This window comes from Hyalella azteca, unplaced genomic scaffold (genome assembly GCF_000764305.2).
Source record: "Hyalella azteca isolate HAZT.00-mixed unplaced genomic scaffold, Hazt_2.0.2 contig11868, whole genome shotgun sequence".
NCBI lineage: Eukaryota > Metazoa > Arthropoda > Malacostraca > Amphipoda > Hyalellidae > Hyalella > Hyalella azteca.
Window position 1 is genome coordinate 1 of NW_025941848.1, and position 27,381 is coordinate 27,381.

General features: G+C 36.3%; 1 protein-coding gene across 1 annotated transcript in view; it reads right to left on the minus strand.

The window, feature by feature from the left end:
• Nucleotides 1-3,532: 3,532 nt before the first annotated feature.
• Nucleotides 3,533-27,381, minus strand: part of LOC108671565 — a 41,759-nt gene continuing 17,910 nt past the window's right edge. Inside the window, exon 3 of the mRNA XM_018159122.2 lies at nt 3,533-4,393. Within this exon, the coding sequence (XP_018014611.2) occupies nt 4,051-4,393 (343 nt within the window). The 3' untranslated portion in view covers nt 3,533-4,050. The remainder of the gene's footprint in view (nt 4,394-27,381) is intronic.

Sequence of the window (27,381 nt, forward strand, 5' to 3'; positions counted from 1 at the left end):
TTTTCTATTTATTCACCGATTCAAAAATGTACTCACTCTATCACATACACACGTCCGTAGTCGACCGAAGCTCGAACCGGCGCGTAACACAGGCTGTTTCAGAGCCACTCCCGTGTCCAGAACGGTTTGACGGTCCGGTTTTTCATATTACGGAATAATTTAAATTTAGAAGTTTTCATAGGTTGACTTGTAATTGGGATTTACTGTGATATTATGACGACCGCTTGTATCAAGATTCAATCAGCATAACAGATACCTGTGAAAGGAAGCAAATAAAGGATTATGGACGATTAGATGAACATATTTTTTGCTGAAACTAATTATTTGTTAGTGTTTAGTATAGTATAGTATAGTATAGTATAGTATAGTATAGTATAGTATTGTATAGTATAGTATAGTATGGTATAGTATAGTATGGTATAGTATAGTATAGTATAGTATAGTGTAGTGTAGTGTAGTGTAGTGTAGTGTAGAATAGTATAGTATAGTATAGTATAGTATAGTATAGTATAGTATAGTATAGAATAGTATAGTATAGTATAGTATAGTATAGTATAGTATAGTATAGTATAGTATAGTATAGTATAGTATAGTATAGTATAGTATAGTATAGTGATACTATATAGTATATTATGTATATGTATATAGGATCCCTTGTGAATCAAGTCACGAAAAATTCAAGAATCGGCAACAGGCCATTGGCCTATTTCTTCAGTGCCGACACTTCTATTCTATTCTATAGTATAGTATACATTTAGTATATGACTAAAAAATATAGCAGGACCGCGATATAAATAATCCTCCGAGTCCTAATCTTGGTAAACATTAGGATTTGGATTAGATTGCATTCCTTTTTATCATCAAATTTTTCATTGGGACGCGTCCATGCAAAATTTCGGTTTTTAGAGCCATTGTATCGCACACGTTCTACTCGGATGGCAGCCCATCTACATCGATTAGTGAGCGTCGTCGTTTGCATATGAGATTTAATGTTATTTTGTTCCTAAGTAAGTTTAAGTTATAAATTAAGCACTTTACCGACAGAGTTTTGTGAATAAGAAATAATTTGTGGTATATAACTATGTTGTGAGCTAGAATGTTAACGCCTGAGTAACGTAGGATGGTCAGCCCTCCAACAAGGCCTTTGTTTAACGATATCTTCAGATGGCGTTCCAGTATCAATAAAAAAATACTTATGGAGTGTAAAAAAGTTTGTTTCGTTTAAAAAATTTAATGACAAATGACCAGCAATACTGATGGAGAGCACAACCTGGAGTTGCAGCGCATCAAGACGGAATGTGGAACAAAGTTCTGCAGACGACATAAATACAACTTCATTTAAAACACAGTGGCAAACCATACACTTTTTAGAAAAAGTTCTTTTAAATTTCCTGACTTAAATTCAAATTTTCATCGATTTCTCAAGTATGATAATGCTGGTATCCAAGATACTTACAAGTCTACTTATTTGACTCAGAAATGAACCTGATGAAGGGCAACAAAATTTGTTTTCCTATGCCACAATGCTTCATTACATTAATATATTTGTAATAACCACTTCATGGTAGAAAAAGACTGTGAATTTTATAACAAGACTCATTTTTCATTATGATTTATTCGTTTTTCAATAGAATGAAAACCCGCATTGCCTGAAATTCAGTTCTATAAACGTGAATGACTGACTATAAAAAAATCAATAATATCAAAAAGAACAAGTTGATGCGCACCAAGATAATTTTATATGGAAAAAGTACACTATAAGCAAATTTTTCTCCGATTGCTGTAAATTTTGATACGAATTCTGTATGTATGTATCAGGATATTCAGATGCAAATTTTCTGTTTGTGCAAATTACTCTAAGTTGCTGACTACAATAATGATGAATGATATATATAAACAAAAAAATGAACAATTTAGAAAAAATATCTTTGTTCTGCGATGCAGTATACATTTCCGCAGCCCAACCATTCATTTAGAAACCGATAATTACAGAGAGAATCTCAAGATCGTCTACATATTAAACAAGTAATTTGTGAAAGGAAAAAAGCGACATAAAATTTTTAATACCTTTTCGTCTACACAAAAACTGAAACGCTTGAAAAGTTGTTGAAAAACAGGCAGTTGAATCTTTATACTCGAAAATATCGATGAGTTATATTGTTTAAATATTCACACACTTTCTTATCTACAGCCCGAGTATATAGCCGACGTAGACGTAGCATTAATTGATACGCTCTTTTTCCCAGTTAGACTGGGTCAGGATTATCAACGCAAGTGCAAAGAGTGTATCGTTATTTGTAGCCTCACACTCATTTAACTGAATATAAGTTCTAGACTGCCGCGGATTCATAATTAAATTTGGACCACAAACACGTTACATGTTACTGCGCATAATTTGAACCACAAACACAATTCATATTCATGCGTATAATTTGGACCACAAACACGGTACATATTAATGCGCATAATTTGAACCACAAACACAATTCATATTCATGCGTATAATTTGGACCACAAACACGGTACTACATATTCATCCGTATAATTTGGACCACAAACACGTTACATGTTACTGCGTAAATTTGAACCACAAACACGGTACATATTAATGCGCATAATTTGAACCACAAACACAATTCATATTCATGCGTATAATTTGGACCACAAACACAATACATTTTACTGCGTATAATTATCGAAACATGACACCGTCGCTGTCAATAGTCAGTCATGGAAGCTCAGAAGAACTTTCGTCAAGAATCCCTTTATGTACAAGCACGATTTTCTTCAAGCACTACAACAAACTAACAACTTTAACTTATTGTAAAAGTGGGGATATTATTGTACAATAACTCTATACATTATAGTATTTACAACAGTAACACATCCCAGCTAAAAACTGAACTATAAGATTGCAGCGATATCTACATATATAATATACCATCTCATCCTGCCTTACGCGCGACGCTTGTTAGGAAAATGTCATATTTTTGCCATTGAGCAAATAGCAAATGTGTTTTCAAATTAAATGAGAAAATTAGTAAAAACGTATGATTGAAACAAACTCCTTTACCTCACAAATATACATATATATTTCATACAATTTTAGGATGGATGGACTCAATCTGATTCACATTGATTTATACATTTTATTTATATTATTCAGCTCTACAGGCCGAATAAGATGTGAAATTTAGCTGCTGTTTCACTTAAAATTTTATCATCAGATGTATCAATAATGTTGAAATTAATGACAACACGCACATTTACGATGTTTTACGACAATTTTTGCTAATCCTCGCTGCAGATTTATTGTACCAATAACATTAATATGAGGCAAGCACACATTGATAGCCACTATGAAAGTCATTTCTTATTCTACGTGCTGTTCATTTCAAGATTAGGAACTCAAGTTGCTTCTTCAGAGATTGAGAATTAAATTTTTCGCGCAATTGAAATTTATAATTCATGGGCTGCTTTTATAAACGAGTCGCAGAAACGAACAATAAAATGATGAAAAATTTTGATTACCCAAGGCAAGTCAATGCATAACTCAAAAATCCACGGAATCCACACTCAAAATTGTAATATATGCGTATTATGACCCAAAAAAATTACATGAGCATTGAATGCTAAATTTTTTGTAACTGACCTATTATTTTTCACAAAGTCCACAGGTGCTTGTCATTCTCATAAGAATGTAATCATCAATCGAGTATCATTTATTACACGGGCAAGTAATAATTAACACTCGTATCGTATCGGCTTACGTACACTTGAGGCGCTTCAACACTTGAGCAACGTATCTCACACCGGGCATCTGACGTTGAATTAACGTTTATTTAACGTTTTTATAACGAAATTAACGTGTAATAAACGTTTTTCCATCGAAATCAACGTCGTTTCAGCGCCATTTATCAGCCGGGCATCTGACGTCGATTTAACATTTATTTAACGTTTCTGTAACGAAATTAACTCGTAATCAACGTTTTTCGGTTGAAATCAACGTCGTTTCAACGCCATTTGTCAGGGGAGGTGACTACGGGGCCTCTACTGTACCCCGGCCGCCACCCACTTGTCCTCCCTGAGGTCCTGATGCAAGGCGCCCCCATGGGGGCCAGCGACCCCCTGCAGGTCATAACCATTATATGGGTACCCCCCCATGGCCGCCATGTTGGGGAGGTGGTGCAAGATGGCGTCGGCCCGAGCCCCCCTCATGCCGCCCATGCACATAACGTTGTTGGGGTCGTAGGACCCGGCGGCCATCTTGCCGTGGTCGTAGCCATGGGCCACAGAGGCCCTCAGGTACATGGCCCGCATGTCGGGGTGCACGTGAGGGTCCATTGAGAGCCCTGCAGCGTGGGGGTCCATGTGAGCCCCAAGCAGGTGTTCTCTGTATATAATATCATGGTTAATTCTCGGGATAATTGCCGTATTTATACATTATTTAATCCTAATATATTGGCTAACATGAGATAATCGATAATTATTCAATAATTAATTTATAATTTAATAATAAACGAGTTATCAAAAAAGCAACATTTAATATCTCATCGGTCCCTTGAAATTAAGTGTATACTTTGAATTGTGAGGAAAGAGGTGCATTATATAACATTAATTTTTTTAGTCACTACCAAAAAAATATTCAACTTATTTTTCTTGTCCTTTCCAACCCAAACGTATATATATTTTTTCTATATTTTTGTTCAATTAAAATTTTTAATGCATCATTTAAAATTATTATTTAAAAAATCTATAACCTGAAATTATTATGGCCAGACACAAAACATAAACATTCAATGTACGAAAAAAATCAAATATGATGAGCTTTCGTTAATTGCACCTGCGAAAAGTGTTAATTCAACTGCAATAATATATTGTCAGATAAAAAGTTAACAATGAAGACAAGAGCAGTGCTTTAAAATAACGGAACCTGCAACATTAAACACGAAACATCCGGGCCCATACTTTCAAAAAAAGTTAAGAGATCGTAAGTTCATCAGCCAATCATTGACGGCCTTTCGAGCAAAATCCACCAATCATAGACAAGAAAATAGAGCGTTAGTACTAACGTTCACTTAGCGAATTTTGAAAGTATGGCCTCCGATTACCAGTCCCTGAACATAAAATAACCTACAACATTACAAACGAAACATCCGATCACCAGCCCCTGAACATAAAATAACCTGCAACATTACACACGAAACATCCGATCACCAGCCCCTGAACATAAAATAACCTACAACATTACACACGAAACATCCGATCACCAGCCCCTGAACATAAAATAACCTACAACATTAAACACGAAACATCGGACCGGGTGACACACATGTAACCTGACTCTGCTTGCCTGGCTTAGCCTGCGCACCTTGTACCTTATTTCACGCTCGGGCTGAAATTAATTCTGTTCCGACACAAGGCTTATAATTTTGTTCTAAATCCAAAGGCTTACAATTTTGTTATAAGTCCAAAGGCTTATAATTTTGAAGCTAGAATGGACTGCTGTCAACGAGCGTCGTTGCAATTTATTTATGACGGTGATTTGTGGTGTCATGATGTGGTTGAAGGAAAGTCATCGATCGAGTTTTTAAAAAGGTATCAATGAATTCATGATTTATAATATTAAATGGTAAAATTATTTTCATGATTTTATTCAGTACACAATAAATTAAAACTTTAGATAGTTGTGTGCATTCATCTTTTAATCTGTTTATCATTAATCGAAGAAGCAGACATTTAATTACTTCTGAGGCCTATATAAATAAATAACTCTACGAATACAGCTTCTGGTTATTTTTTAGAATATTCAACAAATTATTCATGCAAGCCAATTCCATTTTAAGGCTTTTTGCTACTTCATATGAAATTCTGGTTAGCAATTCATGCACTGACGCTGCCATGTGTGTCTTGATCATTGTCAGCACTTCTATGGAAGTTTTTTATTCTATTCTAATTTTATCTAATAAAAATTTAAATTCATTTCTTGCTCAACATTTTATTTATTTGATTATCGATATAACTGATGCCGTTAAATGAATATACGATATCATGATAATAAATAATACTGACGCGACCCAATTCGCTTCCAAAACCCAATACAAACAATTATTCGCTGTTTATTCACCAGTCACATATTTCCAGTAAAAAACTTTTCATGAATATTGATTTTACCAATAAAAATTTGAAGACAAATATCGCAAACGAAATTCTGAGCAACAAATTTAGACTTGGCAATAAGTATGTTGTTATACTGCTATATAAATGAGGAATTATATATATACCGTAATAACTATGAACTAGGAATTTCGCCGTCGAGATAAATATTCGCGAGCAAATGAGGCGCGACGATGAAGGATTGCATGTGCGGATAGCGCGACATTTCAAGCCTGCCGGAATATTCGGAATTTTTTCAGGCAAGCGCGCGGTCGAGTTCAGGGCGGACCATTTCTCAGCGGAGACGTTCACTGCTGTAACGTGACCCGACCGAGGGCCCGGGGGCGTTCTTCGGGGGGGGTGGTGGAGTGAAGGGCTTGGGAAGGGAGAGATGGGAGAGAGATGGGAGAGAAGTGGGAGAGAAGTGAGAGATGTGAGAGATGGGAGAGATGTGAGAGATGGGAGAGATGGGAGAGATGAGAGAGAGAGCCGAGAGATGGGAGAGAGCTGGGAGAGAAGTGAGAGATGTGAGAGAGAGATGAGAGATGGGAGAGAGCTGAGAGATGTGGGAGAGCTGAGAGATGGGAGAGAGCTGAGGGATGGGAGAGAGCTGAGGGATGGGAGAGAGCTGAGAGATGGAGAGAGCTGAGAGATGGAGAGAGCTGAGAGATGGAGAGAGCTGAGAGATGGGAGAGTAATAGAGAGGAGCATATGGTGAATATATAAGGAGGAGGTTGGGGTAGCGCGGTGAAGAGAGGAGAGCAGCGGCAGATAAGTAAGTGGAGAGTTAAGTATGGCGGGCAAAGAGACAGAAGTAGATGGGGATTACAAAAAGAGGTGTGATTATAAAAGAGGTGAATATAAGAAGGAGGTTGAGGTAGCGAAAGAGGATGAGAAGGCATATACAAAGGGAGAGAGCAGCAAGCGGTGAATATAAGAAAGAAGAGTAATATGGCTGCCATTGCCAAAAAGTCGCGGGCGAACGGAGAGAAGTAGTCGGCCAATTGAGTCAAACGAAAAAAAAAGAAATATGAAAATACGAAAATAATATTTTTCAAATAGTTGAAATAATTAGGGTTAAGGTATGAAAGTTAGAGCAATATCGTTTTAACAGAAGTTAAAACGATTAATGAGGAGTAAGACGGCCATTCAAGAGCACCATTATACATTTAAAAAGTGGAGGGACAAGTTCAAACGATCGGACCACTCAGACAAATAAGTGAGTATTGTCTAAATAGCCCTTGTCTGGGTGATCATGACCCAGTTTACACTTTGGAGGGGAGTATCAGTGCTACGTACGTGAGTTTTTATGCTTGTGCTGTTTGTAGGGAAATGTGCCACTCGTTTAATTTTAAAGCTAAACTTAGGACAAAAATCTAGCCGACTGATGAATGAGTGTAGAATAATTGGAAGTCATTGGAGGCCCGCGTCAATATAAAGTTTGGTTTGGACGTCAGTCACAGGGGATAATATTTAAATAATATAAGTATATAATTAGTATATAGTATAAGTATAACTAGTATAATATAAGTATAATTAGTATAATATACGTATAATTGTTAAAACATAATTATAATTATTGTAATATAATAATAATTCTCATAATATAAGTATAATTAATTGAGTTTATAATTAATACACGACTTATATGACTTGAAGACGCATAAGAACTCGTGCGAGAATTAGAGGTTGATCTCGTGTAATATTTTTAAGTGTTATCTGATTGCACTTGTTAATGCGCAAATTTTCTGGAAAGATCATAAACATCCAAGTTACTTGAGTACAGCTTTCCACTTCATACAGCCGGAAATAAACCGTCCCATGCTATCTTACTTTGTAACCCAGAAAACAAACGTGAAAAACACATCGAAGGTTTGGGCAAAACAGCCGTAAAAAGGAAGCAGGTCTCGCATAGAACAAAACGCCGGCTCCAAATTCAATCCTTCCTGGAGTGGCGCAGGCAAGGCTTCATTAGGACGAGTAAGCGGTCATTTGAAAGGAGAAAGCGGTCATTTGAAAGGAGAAAGCGGTCATTTGAAAGGAGAAAGCTGTCATTTGAAAGGGGATCTTGTTTTGAGTAACTCACACACGAGGGCTGCGAGGTACGGACCTCTCGCAGCGATAATTGTACGTCTCGCCGCTACCGACACCCTCGGCCGACACGCTGGTGGGTGGCCGACTCGGCGGATGTCGGACATTTCAGATTTTTTGTCATAAAAAAATATTTAAATGATTTCGTATACTTTGTATCCAGTGTTGTTTATAAGGGCAACTTTTTTTCTAATATGTGTTTGCTGCAGAATATTTTACAGCTTACATGCACCATCCAATTCAATCATACAAAAAAAAAAAACGATTCAATGTTTAAAAATACTAAAATAGTATTTTGTCTTTTATAAATTGTCTTTTATATTGTATAAATTGCTAAGACTATAAGTCAGGAACTAAAATTTAATTAAAATATTATCCAATCAGAATTTTTATCTTGTAAAGAGAAACCTCCGTAAACTGAATTTACTGTTAGGGGATTTTTAACTCTATGGCAATTGAAAAAAAATTCCAATCTATAGAATCCACTTGCTACAGGGAACTTCATGTACACCGCAGTGCACGTTATTTCAACAAGCTATTTATTAACTAAGATGAACATTTTTCGATTCGATCGCGCTTTTTTTTCGTGGCTACTAGGGTGAACACGAAATAAAATGTTTTATAAGAATCATTTCGTATCGTCGTAAGGCTATCGTCTTGATTGATACCGTCTATTCTCTACCCAATAAATGTTCATTACTTTTAGATGCTGTATACTACCTGCCCGATTCTGATGCCGTCTATTACCTTCCCAATGAATTTTTATTACTTTCATGATGTTAGGGATTACAATAGGGTTCGTTAAATTTGTCATTTCCGTTTTGATTCACCACCGATGACTTCGCAAATGAATGTTTACTTATTTATCATTGCTATGTGATCCACCACAGAGGTTATTAGTACCTGAATTGTTTATCGTGTTAATCTTTCGTGTTTATGTAGTGGTGGTTTTTCTGGTGATATTGAATATTTATATTAGGTTATTATTCATGTCTTATATATAAATTCGTTAGCGTTACGCTAATTCAAGTCTTTAATTTGTATTTATTCGTGCTTTTTGAGCGGGGCTCCGAACCTAGGACATGATTAGGTATTAATAGGCAAGAGCTAGAAAGACTGACGGTTTATAGTTTTGTATTTTGTTTTCTTGTATTTATCGTTCATTTATTATTATAGTTCTTTATTCATCAGTTTTTATTCATCCTTTATTTACGATCATTGGCCAAGTGTTCGGGGCCAGAGAATGCTTATTTATTTACTAGTCCCGAACAATATGCCTGCTCATTAAATATGAGTTACATTTGAACAAGAAGAGATCATCAGCCGCTGGTATATGCGTGAGACTCGACTGTAATATCCTCGTAATACCCATAGCAACACCGCACTGTCTTCACCACCTCGCCCATGGGGTCACAGAGTGCACCGGTCTGACACTTGTCAGGCCGCTCAGCATGTGTTGGAGACGACTTTACTTTCAACGCGCAGTCTCACGACCCGAGACAAGTGCGTCTCACGATCACAGACAATAATATTAAGTAAATGTACGTCTCTCGATCTTATACAAGTTCGTCTCACGATCCTATAATGTACGTCTCTCGATCTTTTACAAGTTCGTCTCACGATCCTAGAATATACGTCTCTCGATCTTATGCAAGTTCGTATCACGATCCTAGACGAGTGCATATCTTAAGAAAAGATCTCAGCGATCTTGAATTAAAAGATCGTTTTGCTGGATTTTGAAGTGAACAAATTGCGAGCGATGTCTCCGCCATAGCAGAATAGTGAATAATTATATAACTTCTCATAGGATCACTACGGTGCGTCAATTAAGTCGAAAAAAACATTGCCGAATGCTTTCAGGCACAAAAGTGTGACACTGTTCGAGACAGATAGAAGTGAAACAATGATGCAATGAAGATACAAAGTTTTTCGCTTTGTAAACGTCATTGGTTATCGCCGATGCTGTCTATATTGTCACCGGCTAGGTAGCTGGAATATCTGGAAACGCAAAAAAAACATCTTTTAACACTCGTTTGGAAAATATGACAAAAGTCAAAGAAACAAAAGATGTTATCGAGTTCCACGCTCAGTTTTGTTCGTTATCCAGTTTCGCATTTCTCAGTATAAAGGCCCCACTCAAACAAATAGTGATCGATGATGTTCGAAACGCAGATAACATGAACCAGGGCAAGTACGAGTGACAGGAGAACTGATAATGAGAAATCCTTCCTAACAGCTTTTTTGTTGAGTATGATCAAACATTATTCATTATTATGTACACCCTACTATGTCCATGTATATCTGTTCCTTATGGATGAATTTGTTTTCCGCTAAAGCTGTTTCTTGTTGCTCTATATAAATTTATTCATTCAAAATGTTATTGTAGCAGTTTTCAGTAGTTAATGTAGAAGTAATTGTATATATTATGCAATTTACTATTTCATAAAAAAATTTCTGAATAAAATTTCGAAGTTATTCTGGAATTTTTTATAGCTTCATCAAGCTTTCAACGTAACGGTTTGTGCCACTTTGGGGATTGTTGTTTTGTGCATAGCATCCAATATTATAATATATATATATTATGTTAGGAATTATTTTATATTAAATATAAGATTTATATATTTTTATCTTACATACTTAATAAAACTCGTATTTTTATCCGAGCAGAAGAAAAATGAAGTTTATGATTGAGCTTTTTTCGGCAACTATGAATTTGAAGCAAGTGCAAAAAAAATCGATAGCGAAATTCAAGTTCAAACACGCAAACTTTTAGAACATAACTAATACAGGAATATCTGATGCATATATATCTCTTTCCCGCGTTAATGGAGGTTACAAAAATTTCTATATTTCTCTTTTCCGCATGATATTCAAATTTTCCTTTAAATTTTCAATGCATGCTTTTCAGAATTGAATTACATGAAGTAAAATTTTTTATTTTATTTGAAGCCACTATGACATCAATGCTACCTCGTCCGTGTGGAGTGCCTTTTTTTATAAATTTAACGATTGGTACGAGCTTAAATACAAACTCGAGATGGGTACAAGATGCATGGGTACGTGCTTAAATACAAACTCGAAATGGGTACAAGATGCATGGGTACGTGCTTAAATGCAAACTCGAGATGGGTACAAGATGCATGGGTACGTGCTTAAATGCAAACTCGAGATGGGTACAAGATGCATGGGTACGTGCTAAAATAAAAACTCGAAATGGGTACAAGATGCATGGGTACGTGCTAAAATAAAAACTCGAGATGGGTACAAGATGCAGGGGTACGTGCTGAAGTACAAACTTGTACCTGAACAAGGCTTCGCAAACGCAGCGACTTTTTTATCTCCAGGGAAGTTAGTGCTCAGCAGATGAACTAACAAGTCAAATAAGTGTCAATTGCGCTCCCTTCAACATTTATTCTTATGACAAGGCATCGGAGACCACGTGGTGTTAGTGAAGAGAATAAGTTGCAATAGATTATAGCCCTATACACACTAACTACCGAATATATCATGTGCCATACGTAATTATGCCCATTCGCCCAATTAAATAGAGTCACTGAGGACCTAATACTTTGTTGTTTAGGATATACTAAGGATAAATAAATGAAATAAATGTCTGCAATAAGGAACGATCTGTGCGGAATGCAGCATTCAACTCTTTAAAGGTGGCATCCAACTCATAAACAGCAGCATTCAAATCGTTAACAGCAGCATTCAAATCGTAAACAGCAGCATTCAAATCGTTAACGGCAGTATTAAACTCGTTAACAACAGCATTCAACTCCTTATCTGCAGTATCCAACTCATTAACTGCAGCATTCAACTCGAATACTGCAGCATCTTAAAACATTAAAAGCAGTATCCAACTCGTTAATTTTCAGAGTACCATATATCGAATGTTCGATAAATGCGCTTCCAAATCTTTCATAGATGTTTTCACTTAAGAAAACGAGATAACGTAAAGAAAATGTCAAGTAAAATTTTTTTAAACTGAACCCACAAAAGTTTTAATAAAGCAAGACCGTACAATTAAATACTGTGTGACATTCTCCAAGTTCAGTTTAGTGATAAATGAATGATGGTAATCTATTATCGAAAAATGAAATAGAACCGTTAAATATAAATGTAAAATTAAAAGGATGCTACACTTTCGAAAGTAATTGTATGATAGTTCTATATGTTACATGACAAAAATGAGGTCAAAGTGAAACTGGCACTGGAAAAAACGCTAACTTTAAAGGAATAAGCTTATGTTAATTTTGCATGACGTACTATGTTACCTAGTGTGTCGACACATTACTATATTATGGTGAAATAAAAATAGTTGCATAATGCAATAATAAACCACAATGGTCAAAACTATAGCATATATTATGCGAAAATATTACTGCTAGCATAGCAGGAGATTTGTCTCGAACCCGAGACAATGTTATCCGTGGGGGCGGTTTGTAAAGGACACGAGGCTGCCGAGACGGTCTCTGAGAGCCCAAAATGTGTCTCCGCATTTCGGTCTCTGAGAAACCAGAATGTGTCCAAACATTCCTTGCGATCAGCAAGCGTCCCGGACAAATTCTTACACCGGACACTTGCTCTCGAGTGTCTTTCAAAGCCACTGCACGAAGCCCAGGGCGGTCGGTCACCAAAATAACATTAGTTTGGCGAAGCATCATTTTTCTGTTCAAGTTATGGGGGATAGAATTTGAAGATTATTGATAACGTGCCCTAGCGGTAACGTATATAGGCAGGATAGAAAGCATTTTGCAATAACTAAAGGTATTTAAAGACTAAGAACTGCATCGCAAACCGAGTGTAATGAAGTAACGTGTGAATTTCATTTTCATGTACAAATTCATGTACAAAAAATAACACGAACCGCATTGTAATTGCATTTTAACGACGTGACATCTCAGATGCATCGCAAACCAAGTATAATGAAGTGACACGAGTCGAATCGCAGTCCGAGTGCAATGAGATGACCAGTAAACTGCATCGTATTCAATGTATAGAATTTATATCTCAATTGCTTTTAAATCCGAATATTTTCAAAAAGAATAAAGCATGGTCAGCAAAAAAAAAATTAATCTGACAAATCATCAGCAGACTCATTGTTTTTCAACATATAAATGTTTTTGGTTGCTGCATGCGGCGCGCCTGAACAGTGAACACGCATTTAACATCGCTCGTCGATACCAACAGATATTTTGATATACTATTGCACAATTTCATACGCAAGACAATAGAAGTGATATTACGGATTTTATATCGATCGTAATTACTCGACTCGATTGGGACGTTTCATTCTGGAGAACGGGAGCATAATTTTCATTAAGAAACTTATGGCGTCTCTTCTTGAGTCAAAACCATTCTCAGTGCACGCTTGTATATCCTCAAAAATTCGTCCCAAATTTTGATTAATCCATGATCAAAATTTGAAGAAATATTTCCTGATATTTGATGCACGACGATTACCAACGGTATGTACGATGCATCTATAGGTTAAATGTCAGGCTCGAGTAAGTTGAAAATCTACACGAGTTTTTGAGTGATTGATATTAAAAGCTATTAAGGATTTTGATCAATGTTGGCATAGATTCGCTCGGAGATCATAGATATTTTTTTTTTGCAAACTCACACCAACCTGAAGAAAACGCTCGCGATTGTCATTACCTGTAGTACAATCTAACATAGTCACCTAATTAAAAGTCCTGACTGAGAAAAGTAAACGACTGTAGCTCAGATACTCTCAAAATAGTTAATAGATGCAATTATTTGTCTATTAGGTTCGTTTTTTTGAAATTGAAGTTTTTTTTATGTATTTATAAATCAAAATTTTCGTAAAGCAACGATTTATCACATTAGAAAATTTAACGGACTGTTGATAACACTGGTATTTATTTGGTTAAAACCATAATTTACTTTGCTGGTAATTTTCTTACTCTGAACTCACTACAGAATTCAAGCTTCTATCAACCTGTTTTTTGGAATATTTTTGACACGTACTGAAAATTGGACGAAATTCATCTGGTGTGGGTGATATTTACTCACAGTATTCAAATTACAAAATATACTTCATCCTGCCATATCATAGACATAATTACCTATAGTTTCGGATAATATTGCACGGTTACACATGCAGCGTTGCCCCAGCTGGCTAGCACGCACCCCAGTCGCCATGGGAGGGCCGACCGTGGACCCTAAACTGCGGAAGGACGTCGTCGGGTTGCGGACGGACAAGTGTTGTTTCCGGTACCTCAATTGTCGTGCTGCCAATCGTGCGAGCTGCACTGACCCTCTCAACCTGATGCCGGAAATTCGAGAGAAGTAAAGTCGAGCTCGTGCGGCGCTGAGAAGCGGATGACATCCATCTACTGTCTTCAACGAACGTATGAAGAGTTCATGCATGACAATGAACAGGTTTACGAGGAAGAGTAAGATAAAGTTTCGGCGGGTACAAAATGCTTCAAGTTACATGAATCTGGAGGAAACCCAGTGCCAGTGTGAAGCGTATTTAAATACAGCGTTAGGATTTACCATGAAGTATTTAAATGCAGCGATTAGATTTATTTATTTAAATGCAGCGTTAGGATTTATTTATTTAAATGCAGCGTTAGGATTTATTCATTTAAATGCAGCGTTAGGATTTATTGAATATTGGTCTTTGAGTACGAGATTTATGGTCGGATGGTAACAGAAGGACATTAAATTCGGTGGTGCAAGAAAGTTGGTTATAGGTAAGTCGATCTAAATTGTCTGCTAATTTATTAATCACTTCGCAATGACTTATGGCACTCAGCTCAATTACTCATCTTAAGGAGATACATAAAAAAACGAGAAACTCCAGTCATTAAATTTTGATAAATGTAATGGGGTGCACTGGAGTGTGTTATATTTTGTGGGCGTTGAGTGTGTTATACCAGTGCATGTTTTTGACTATGAAAATTTTTTTAAATAGAATCTGGTCGGAATGAGAGTTTCGCATGAGATTTTATTCATTGGATCATTGCATAAGAAATGAAATGATTGTACGCAGTTGGGTACTTTTTCTGCAAATAGAAACTCTGCCGTCGAAAAAATAACGAAAAGTGACCAGCCAATTCTCCGTTTGAATAACGGCCAATTTTCTAAGAAAATGAAGTAGAATATTATTAAGGCAATTCAAGTAGAATCGGTGTAAATTTTTCAATTGATGATCCAGGCGCCGTAACTCACGTCGAACTAAAGCTAGACTGAATCAATGATGTTCAAGAAACAAAAAATTAAAGGCAGGGAGGAAAAAAAGACAGGCATGTTTTAAAGAAAAGTTTTAGGCTTTGCTCATGAGTTTACTTGCAGACAGGAGGAGATTCATTATTGATGACGAGAGATATTGCTTGCAAATGAGCACAAGACCGACAAGAATGGATAGAAGAAAAAGTGCTCCCGTACTTTAAGTTAGTTTATATTTCCTGTTGGTCTGCAGTAGGTAAATGCTGAGCCAAAATTAAGCTGCGTCCGATATTGGATTAGAGTTTTTTGAACTATAGAAGTGAATTGAAATTTGTGGATGTTGATATTATTGGGTGAGTGAGTGTGATGGTAGGGCTTTGATACCGGGCTTGAATATGTAAATCTGAGTGCAAACCAGGGCATTTTGAGAGTGTCAAAATGCCCTGAGTCAGGATTTACACTGACGAATAAGAGGGTGATGGAAAAGAGGGGAAATATGAAGGAGACGATTGGGGAGAGAAGGGAAATGAGAGGGAAAGGTTAGGGAAGAGAAGGGAAATTAAAGGGAGAGAGGTTAGGGAAGAGAGAGGAAACGAGAGGAAGAGGATCGAGAAGAGAGGAAGAACGAGAGGGAGAGGATCGGGAAGAGAGGCGAAATGAGAGGGAGAGGATCGGGAAGAGAGGCGAAATGAGAGGGAGAGGATCGGGAAGAGAGGAGAAATGATAGGGTTAGGTTGGGGAAGAGAGGGGAAATGAGAGGGAGGCTAGGGAAGAGAGAGGAAACGAGAGGAGAGGCTATAGAAAGAGTGGGGAAATAAGAGGGAGTAGTGGATTGGGAAGAGAGGGGAAACGAGAGGAAGAGGATCGGGGAGAGAGGGAGAGGTAAGAGAAGAGGCTATAGAAAGAGTGGGAAAATAAGAAGGAGTAGTGGATTGGGAAGAGAGGGGAAATGAGAGGGAGAGGATCGGGAAGACAGGGTGAACGAGAGGGAGAGGCTATAGAAAGAGCGGGGAAATAAGAGGGAGAGGATCGGGGAGAGAGGGAGAATGAGAGGGAGAGGTAAGGGAGGAGGGCTGCGTGTCTCCAGTGACAGAGGCCGAGGTTCAGATAACAAGGCATTTAATTAAATAGGCGACGGAGCAAAGCTCGACTGAAGTAAATCTGCTGGTATCCTGCCCAGCCTGGCGGGTTGAGTTGAACTGGCAAGATCTTTCCCGTAGAAACAGCATTGCAGGAGGCTGATTTCGAGAAAGAATAATGAAGCACAAATAAATCTGAACCGTTGACGATATAATAAAGACTAAAATTTATTAGTGGCGTCAAAAAATAAATCAGCAGAAGATTAGATTGGAAGAAAAAGTGATTAAAGGCAACATAAATAACTTTGAAGAGGCGGCAAAAATTCAATACCACACATTGAGCGAAGTCTGTGAGATGACAATATTAAAAATTTGCTTTAAACATTTAAACATTTTTATGCACAGTTGAAGTTGCGAAATGTAACTGAAATTGCAAACATTGAAACGCGGATAAAAAAATTGTTTTATTTAACGATGGGTCTACTTTTCTAGTCGGATTGTGCTTTAAAAGAAAATTGATTTACTTAGGATAAGGTTAACTGCCAACAGGTGTATGAACAGGTGAAAAACGTGAACAAAATTTAGTTGTCAGAGGCTTGATTTTTTTTTGTTAATATTCGCACCATATTTTAGCAAGTGCGAACTTTATTCGAAAATAATGATTGAGTTCAAATTGATATTTCAATATTTTAATAATTTGTGATTTCAAGCTGCACGCGGGTTTTAATGGACCTTTCATTAATCAACATTGCTTTGGTTGCTAAGTTTTCAACGGGCAAAGAAGAAATATGTTTTCAGATACCATATATTAAGTATTCCAAGCAACGTCGGGATATCATTATAGTGATTTTAAAATTAATAATATTAGTTACTAGATTATAGTTATAAACGAGAAATTGGTGTCTAAATTGGAGCTGAAAATTTATATGATGTTCGCTTGTATCAAATGCGGTGCTGATATCAAGTGAGATGTTACTCGTTATTATTGTCATTCTTTGGAAGATTGTTGTTTATTTGAAACAAGATACGTTGAATAAAGGACTATTCCTCCAAAACATGCAAAATATACTATCAAGTTAATTATAAAATTATTTAATCATTTAGTTTATACTTAAAAACACAAAACACTGTTTCAGTAACAAAAAATACGTCGAGGATTGCTCCTCAATAAACATTAAGGCGCAAACGAACGCTAATTCATATCGAACAAGTTTTTTATTAAAATCCTAGTATGCTCAAAAGAAATTACTCGGATCCGAAGTCACGGCCAACGAAGTGAATCGAGCAATTCTCTATGATTTTCGGGTAATATAAATGAACGATAAAATATTATCTTGAAGAAATTTGGACGTTTATTGAATTTGTAGGCATCGGCTATTGGACATCAATTGATACATTGGACATCAATTGATAATATTGTATCCTAGTTCTTAGGATACAATAACTAACTAGGATAAAATATTACATACAATATTCTAACTAATACATATTATTAATACATAATATTTCAACTAATGCAATATTATATATACAATATTTTAAGTAGGATAAAATATTACCATAAAAATGTTCTTCTTTTAAATAAAACAAGTTTCAACTTCATAACGTTCTTAGTTTTTTATTTATTAACAAATTAAAAGGGTCAGTTAATTCTGGTTCACCCTGTATAATTAATACAACATCTCACTTTTGCTGATTATTAAAGAGAACATCAACATAAAACCTCCCTTTTTCTAACTGTTGATAAATGTCATACCATAAATCAAGCTATTGAAGATATGGATACAATAAAATGAGCGCTGGTTTATATAAACAGTTGCTTATATTATCGAATTGCTTCAGTGGAAAAATACAATAAAATTAAATCCTGTTTATTTGATATATGTTAATAAATCATTTTGCTAGCGGTGATATAGAATAAATACAGTACAAATCTGCAGCATTCCCATGACGTTTTTTCAACTCTAGAGCCGTATCAACGGCTGACAAGTTAGTTAAATGAGAGACTCCAATTCCGTAGACTTTAAGGTGATTCGCACCTTCCCTAACAAGCGCGCGTCTGGCCAGCCAGAATGCACGGCGATCAACTTAGCTCATCCTATCAATGTTATCGCATAACATTGAGTCGAATGAAGATTCAATAAAATATTAGGCTATAAAGACATCCTCAGTTGCCATTTCAAGCAAATTTTCGCTCATTTTAAATAATAACTGAGCTCTGTTAAAATAACAATGTTGGAGAATCTCCGTGAACCCATGGGTTGAATTTCGCGTACCGAGCATCAACGTATATGTGTCCAGAATTTAATAAAATTTTTCATCGTGCAATTCTTCCAGTAATATTCAATTTATTCTCTTTATTACTTTTTCGATTTTGTTCAGTTTCTTTATGTTACTAATCCACATGCAAGTGATTTTTCGCAAACCTATCATGCATTACTTTAAAATTATTCAATCAGACGAAATGTTCACTTCTCTGCTAATGGATGACGTTTATTGCAATGTAATATTGTAATACAATCAAATGTTGGATAGTTTTTTATTACATTTTATTGCCTTGTTTGTTTTATAATATGAATATGCCAAAAACAAAAACTATTATTCTCTTTTTCTTCCGTATTTTTTGAGTTTTCCGAATCAACGACAAGTTGCATCTGATGTGAAGTTGCCTGCCTAACTGCTGGATCAAAACAATAGCATAGCATGCCATGGCCATAATTACCTATATAAACTGTAATTATACCAGTAATTATAAGAATAAAATGCCAAAATGGCACTAAAATAGTGATTATATTAGGAATTGTTCACTCTAGAGCCGCAGTACCGGGGCTCTCTAACACGGCGGCAGGAAGCGCAGCGGCGGCAGCAAAAAGCAGCGGCGCAACCAGAGCCTCGCGGCGACGGTCGCGGAGGGCGGGATCGATGGGTGGCTTGCCGGGGGATATTGCTGCGTTATTACGTGTAATATTAGTGTGTTATTGCGTATAATATTAGTGTGTTATTGCGTATAATATTAGTGTGTTATTGCTGTGTTATTGCGTATAATATTAGTGATGTTATTGCGTATAATATTAGTGTGTTATTGCTGTGTTATTGCGTATAATATTAGTGATGTTATTGCGTATAATATTAGTGTGTTATTGCTGTGTTATTGCGTATAATATTAGTGATGTTATTGCGTATAATATTAGTGTGTTATTGCTGTGTTATTGCGTATAATATTAGTGATGTTATTGCGTATAATATTAGTGTGTTATTGCTGTGTTATTGCGTATAATATTGGTGTGTTATTGCGTATAATATTAGTGTTTTTGCGGTGTTATTGCGTGTAAAATGAGTGTTATTGCTGCGTTATTGCGCATAATATTGCTGTGTTATTGCGTATAATATTAGTGTTTTTGCGGTGTTATTGCGTGTAAAATGAGTGTTATTGCTGCGTTATTGCGTATAATATTGCTGTGTTATTGCGTATAATATTAGTGTTTTTGCGGTGTTACTGCGTGTAAAATTAGTGTTATTGCTGCGTTATTGCGTATAATATTAGTGTGTTTTTGCTGTGTTATTGCGTGTAAAATAAGTGTTATTGCTGCGTTATTGCGTATAATATTAGTGTGTTTTTGCTGTGATATTGCGTGTAATATTAGTGTGTTATTGCCATGTTATTGCGTATAATATTAGTGTTATTGCTGTGTTATTACGTATAATATCAGTGTGTTATTTTGTATAATATTAGTGTTATTGCTGTGTTATAACGTGTAATATTAGTGTATTATTGCTGTATTATTACGGAGAATATTTGTGTGGTATTGCTGTGTTATTACGTAAAATATTAGTGGTGTAATTGCTGTAATATTACGTATAATATAAGTAGTGTTATTTCCGTGTTAATACGTATAATATTAGTGTGTTATCGCTGTGTTATTATGTATAATATTAGTGGGGTTATGCTGTGTTAGAACGTATGATATTAGTGTGTTATTGCTGTGTTATTGCTAATAATATTTGTGTGGTATTGCGGTGTTATTAAGTATAATATTAGTGGTGTTATTACTGTCTTTTTTCGTATAATATTAGTGGCTTGTTGCTGTGTTATAATGAATAATATTAGTGGTATTACTGCTGAGTTGTTACGTATTATATTAGTGGTGTTATTTCTGTGTAATGTGAAATGTGGTTTCATTTCAACTTCGTTTTGTCAAAGGACAAAGTATATTACGCTTCAAATCGCTACTAATTGCAGATTGGATCAAGAACAAATAAATGCACGTGATTAAAATTAAAAACTTAGCTAAAAATTCGAGGACAAATTATCGGTTACAAATTACGAGTGATCAAATACACGATATCGATAGAAAGCGATAAATTACCGCATTCATTTTATGAGAAGTGAAAACTCGATGGGCAGCACGAGAGGTTAGCCGATGTTTAATTCAATTGAGTTGCGTATCGAGAACTGGTTATATATAATGCGATATCAATTGTAGGATAGGTTTTACTAAAAATATCTTTATAAAATATAGTATTATGTTAGCATATAGCATTATTTATAACATTATAACACTTTTCCTTATACTGTTTTATGAAATTTTTCTATAGAATTCTAATGTTTGGTATCAATGTCGTCATTAACACACGCGTGGAGTCAGCAGATTCAATTACAGAACAGCTATAAAAAAATCAATCAAATCAAAATTTTGAAAATGGTTTCTGGTGGCCACTTTTCATGACCACTTTATGCAGCCCTGACCAGAAATGAACTAATAATAAATTAAATAAATATAAAAATGAAAGCAGCAATAATTAAATAAATAATACACATGGATTTTATAATCGAAGAAGGAAATAGCGGAGCAACAGCAGCTATGCAACATACATGCCTCCGGAAGGAAGATTGGATACCCAAGAATGGCCAAATTTGATAGAAACTGAACGAGAACAAATAATATTGATGCAGGTAGTTAAAATATCGAGCACGAGCATGAATCCGAAACTGGAAATCAATGTTCTACAACACAAAATATCGGAGCAGGTGATCGAGTGGACAAATAGAAATCGAAGAACCGATGGATTCTTGATAAATGCTGGTAATGCGCCGAGAAAGTAAAGACTCATTCAATAATGCAGGCAATGCATTCAATGCAGAAATGCATTGAATAAACATGGGGCAAGAAATACAAATTGAATCAAATCAAAGAGATGCTGAACGATCAAAATAGGTTCAAACAAATCTCTATTGCATTGATTGCTATATATATATTCGACAGCTAAACATTGTACTAAGTTGAGCAATATTGAAATTGCGGGCCGGAATCTCCTGTAATGTTAACTATCTACATGAAAACGATAGGACGTTAGCACAATGAAACATTACGTGGATGGAAGAGCATGTCAGAAAATAACGCTATACAAGACAAAGAGACGGTCAAAAATATTTCGTGCTGAAGAACTCGATGGAACCATTAAAAATAACGTCTTTGAACTACCACATAACAAATCTCCGCTGCAAGACAACGGTCGAAAATATTGCAGAAGAACTCGATGGAACCATTAAAAATAACGTCTTTGAACTACCACGTAACAAATCTCCGCTACAAGACAACGGTCGAAAATATTGCAGAAGAACTCGATGAAACCATTAAAAGTAACGTCTTTGAACTACCACATAACAAATCACCGCTACAAGACAATGAAACCATTAAGATGAACGAGCAAGTCACCGAAACAACGTGTGACGACAATTACGTCGTAAAGAAGACAACGAAGTGCGAGGAACGACGCACAAGCAGAAGATAATCACCATCTTATCGTGTTACTGCGCGCGCTAATGACCATATGAGTAAAATGCACTGCCGTTAACGCGGTGACTTCATTACCTGGATTTTTTTTTCAATGTAAATAGTGTCGCAAGTAACGATTAAATTTTCAATAAGTGTGCTTGTCTCATTAATCTGATGAAATTGCAAATTCATCAAGAATTTATGAAAATGCACTGCCGTTAACGCGGTGACTTCATTACGAGGATTTTTTTAATTTAAATAGTGTCGCAAGTATCGATTGCGTTTTCAATAAGTGTACTTGTATCATTAATCTGTTTAAATAGCAAATTCACCAAGAATTTAAACGCACCCAATTCCCAAAGATATGGTTAATTCACTTGTCATTTACAACGTTTTTAAATTCTTCGTTTGCAGTATCCTTCCACGAACACGTTTGAAGTTTCATGTTATAGAAAGTCATACATATATAGTTTATTGATGCTAAGTAAATAATTTGAAACAAAACATACTAATAAATTAGCTTTACCTTGGTTAAACTTGACTATATGACTGATAGTGAGATATTTTTGCACCAAAAGGTTTATAGTGAACGATGAAAGAATTTAAGAGCGGGTATGGTTGTTATTTCTGACGTTCTTGAGCTCAAGCTTTTCTACTTTGAGAGATAAAAATAGAAATTTTTTTGTATCATTATAATTCAGAATCCACATTATTTTCAGCGTGCGAATAGAATGAGCATCACTCATATATATCGAAGTTAACTGATATACATCACTTTTTGCCTGAAACTTAGGCAAAAAATTTTCGGAAGAAAATAAATAAATTGAGACTTAACAAAGAAGTACGATGAAGGATAGAGAAACCCCATTCAAAAAAATTCTTGCTAACAAAACGTGAGAAAACTAGAATATTAAGAACACTGAATGCGTTATTCTTTACACGTAAAAATGAAACTAGTCATAACTGAATATTGAAAGACACAGAAAAAAAGAATTGTTAATATTATCCAAATAGTGACACTCTTGCATACCAATAGTAAGACAGTACTATTGACGTAGCCCAGATCCGGGACATTTAGGGTTAAGATGACCCATAAAGGGCTTAAAGTACATCAATATTTAGACGTCGTACCCATTCTTCTGAGTGAACATAACAGGCGTCACATAATAAAAACCATTTGACCGTAAAATGCTGAACAGAGCAACTGAGATGAAACGCAGGCGAGGCTGCACGGATTGGCGCTGTTGAGTAACGCCCCCTGTTACTGCCCTCTGTTACTGCCCCCTGTTACTGCCCCCTGTTACTGCCTTCTGTTGCTGCAGCCTATTGCTGCCCCCCGTTCTTGCCCCCCGTTGCTAGCCCCTTGATATTTCTGTTTACTAACAGTTTCGTCATCATCCATCAACTTTTGCAACTTGAGCCTCCTGTTGCTGCTGTTGCTGCCGCTGGTGCGCTGCGTTTGCGTCCCAGCAAATATTTAACGTTGAAATAACGTTAATATAACGTTGATTAAACGTTTAATAAACGTAAATTAAACATTGTTTGAGCGTCATTTGTATGGAGGGAATGTTGTTACTGCCGAGCTCTTGACGCATTACTGGTGTAAGGCGGATAAAGCAGCGTATAAATTATTGCTGTGTATAAATTATTGCTGTTGTTCGAGTCAGAACAGCTTTCGTTCATAAGTGCTGTAGCCTTTCTACCGAGACAGAAGCGTCTCTGTATTGTAAGAGTCACTGTTAGTCAGCTGTCGTCTCTGAATTTCTGGTGATAGGTTCAGTCTCTCTTGCAGGATTGATAGGACAGCTTCTAATATATGGATGATGTTTATACTACTTTATTCTGCTATTACAATTGTCAGTAGTATTCACAGTGGTAATTTTTAATTTTAATGTTCAAGAATATTAAATTTAAACGCCACGGATTATAGTTGATGACACTGAACTGATTACTTTCACTGATTACTTCAATACCGACACTGAATGAGCGAGCGTGAGAAAGTTAAGCTATAATTTAGTATGCGTAATATATGTTGTATGCAATAATTATTTGGGAGAAAGAATGTGTATTCAAGTTCATTATTCTGAATGTTTCCGCATACGAGTCTAGTATATACAATGTGGCACACGGGAATTCATTTGTTTGTGTGAAGGAAACAAGTGAAGCCTCATTGATAATTAATACACGTTGAGCTTCAAGCGCCAGAACGGAATGCGCTTATCCATTAATATTCCTGCATCAGCAGAGCTGCTAATTTTTAAAAGAACTATTCTAAAAATTAAACTATATTTCTTTATAGAATAGTGCTAATTTTTAGAAGAACTATTCCATAAACAAGCTGAGTCCCTGACACCGAACTCCCGAGGAAGCGGAGCTGTCAGCGTGACGAATCTTCCCTTCGCGCTGGGGATAGAATATGCTAGGCAAGACTGAGGGATAAAACGTGCCAGAGATATATGAGGGATAAAACGTGCCAGAGAAATATGAGGGATAAAACGTGCCATAGAAATATGAGGGATAAAATGTGCCATAGAAATATGAGGGATAAAAAGTGCCAGAGAAATATGAGGGATAAAACGTGCCAGAGAAATGTGAGGGATATAACATAGCAGAGAAATATGAGGGATAAAATGTGCCAGAGAAATGTGAGGGATAAAATGTGCCATAGAAATGTGAGGGGTAAAACGTGCAAGAGAAATGTGAGGGATAAAATGTGCCATAGAAATGTGAGGGATAAAACGTGCCAGAAAAATGTGAGGGATAAAACGTGCCAGAGAAATATGAGGGATAAAACGTGCCTGATTAGCATGATGTATACTACGACAATTGACAAGAAGTCAGTCGAGACGGTCCTATGAATTATGGGCACGGTAAACTGAGATAACTGACAAGCAGTCAGTCAAAACAGTCCTATGAATTATGGACATAGTAAACTGAAATAACTGACAAGCAGTCAGTCGAGACAGCCTTATGAATTATGGGCACAGTAAACTGAGACAATCGACAAGCAGTCAGTCGAGACAGCCTTATGAATTATGGATACTGATAATTGAAAGTTAAAAATTTGTGTAATATCTTGAAACTCTCTGAATGTAGTGAAAATCGGGTCGGTTGGTGTTGAGTGAAACATGCTTGTAAATATATACTAAATTCTCGGTTGACCGGAGTGAGTAATAGAAAGCAATAGTGACACTAGCTTTCTATGAATAGAGCTGAAAATACAGGGTTATTCTATATGATGGACCCAATTTAATGAATTCATATATATTTAAGTGTACATTCAAATGAATAACTCGTACACCAATGGAAAGAACAAAAAAATTATATTTTTTTACCCTACTCAAACGCGGAACGCCCCATTGGCATCTTGTTGTCCGAAACTTTTTGAATAAGTCACTTCCTGAGCGTTGGGTAGGGCGCATAGGAAATAAAGATCAGGCTCTACACTTCTGATTACCGAGATCACCTGACCTCATGTGACTATTTCCTATGTGGTTACGTCAAGGAAGCTGTTTACGTCCCGCCTCTACCAGCAACTCTGTTTACGTCCCGCCTCTACCAGCAGCTCTGTTTACGTCCCGCCTCTACCAGCAACTCTGTTTACGTCCCGCCTCTACCAGCAACTCTGTTTACGTCCCGCCTCTACCAGCAACTCTGTTGCTCTGAACAACCGTATCACTGCTACGGTGCACTCAGTAACAGAAGATATGCTTTCTCGTTTGTGGGACGAATTTAGCTATATTAAACATTTATAAATATGTAAAAAATACTTTGAACATTTTTCTCTCCATTGGTGTATGAATTATTCATTTTGAATTCATACACAAAAAAATTGTTAAATTGGGTACATCATTTAGAATACCCCAGCATTGTTTGATCAATGTATACTCAATCCTCCAAGTAGACAAAGTTGCAATAGCTGCAAAATAAACCTTATGAATGGAACCTTGATTCAGAGACAGCGGGGAATGAAAAATTATTAAATTTTATCGAAACATTAGTTAACGTCTGCTTGCTGGTGTCTATGACAGAAATCAGCAGGAAATGTTGAATAAAACAAAATTGGAGCCAATGACAATAGGAAACGCAAAGGTGACAGAAAATTTAAAATTTACCTCTCTCGGCTAGGATTGCTGGATGTGGATTGCTCAAACCCAAAGCAAGTACGTAAATATCCCCTCAATTTTTGGCCGACATGAGGGAGGTGACCCTCTAGCAATTGGCGGGTGTTTTAGAGCTAGGGTCTTGCCGAGGCTATCATTTGAGGTCTCTAATGGTATGCTCGCGATGGATGATCACGAGGGCTTCTCTAATTGCCTTGTCATCATATAAGAAGATTACCGCGCGATCGGCTTGAGAAGAAACGCAGTAATCGGGAATCGATTTGATGATCGTAAGTGCAGCGCCGCTACCGCTACACCCCGATTTATTAAATCTATATCGGTATAACCTGGCAATCCCATTGGTAATCCTATTTGATAAGTACTAGATGAAATGGATCGGTGCCTTAGAGGGGGATGTTAAACGTACATGCAGGATCTATGAAGCTGAGATTTAGGTTGCTCGATGCGGTGGTGTTCAGTAGAGCATTTTTTTATTATTTAAGATTAAGTGAAACAAATGTAAAAGTATATAATAGTGCATTCATAATCTTGTGATATTTTCACACTCCATGGAGTCCAAATACACATGAAAATGAACTCATATCCCTGCCTACCATGCAGAAAATTCATATTATCTGTAGGAACAAATTAAGTCTCTCTGTCGAGAAAAACGTTCTATATTTCTGTTAACGTTCTCTAATTTTTCAGTATTTTTTCAATGTACATACTTTAAATATACCCTCAACTCATATACCCTCTTACATACCCTCAACTCATATACCCTCTTACATAGTCTCAACTCACATACTCTCATACATACCCTCAACTCATATACCCTCTTACCTACCCTCAACTCATATACCCTCTTACATACCCTCAACTCATGTACCCTCTCACATACCCTCAACTCATATACCCTCTTACATACCCTCAACTCATATACCCTCTTACATACCCTCAACTCATATACCC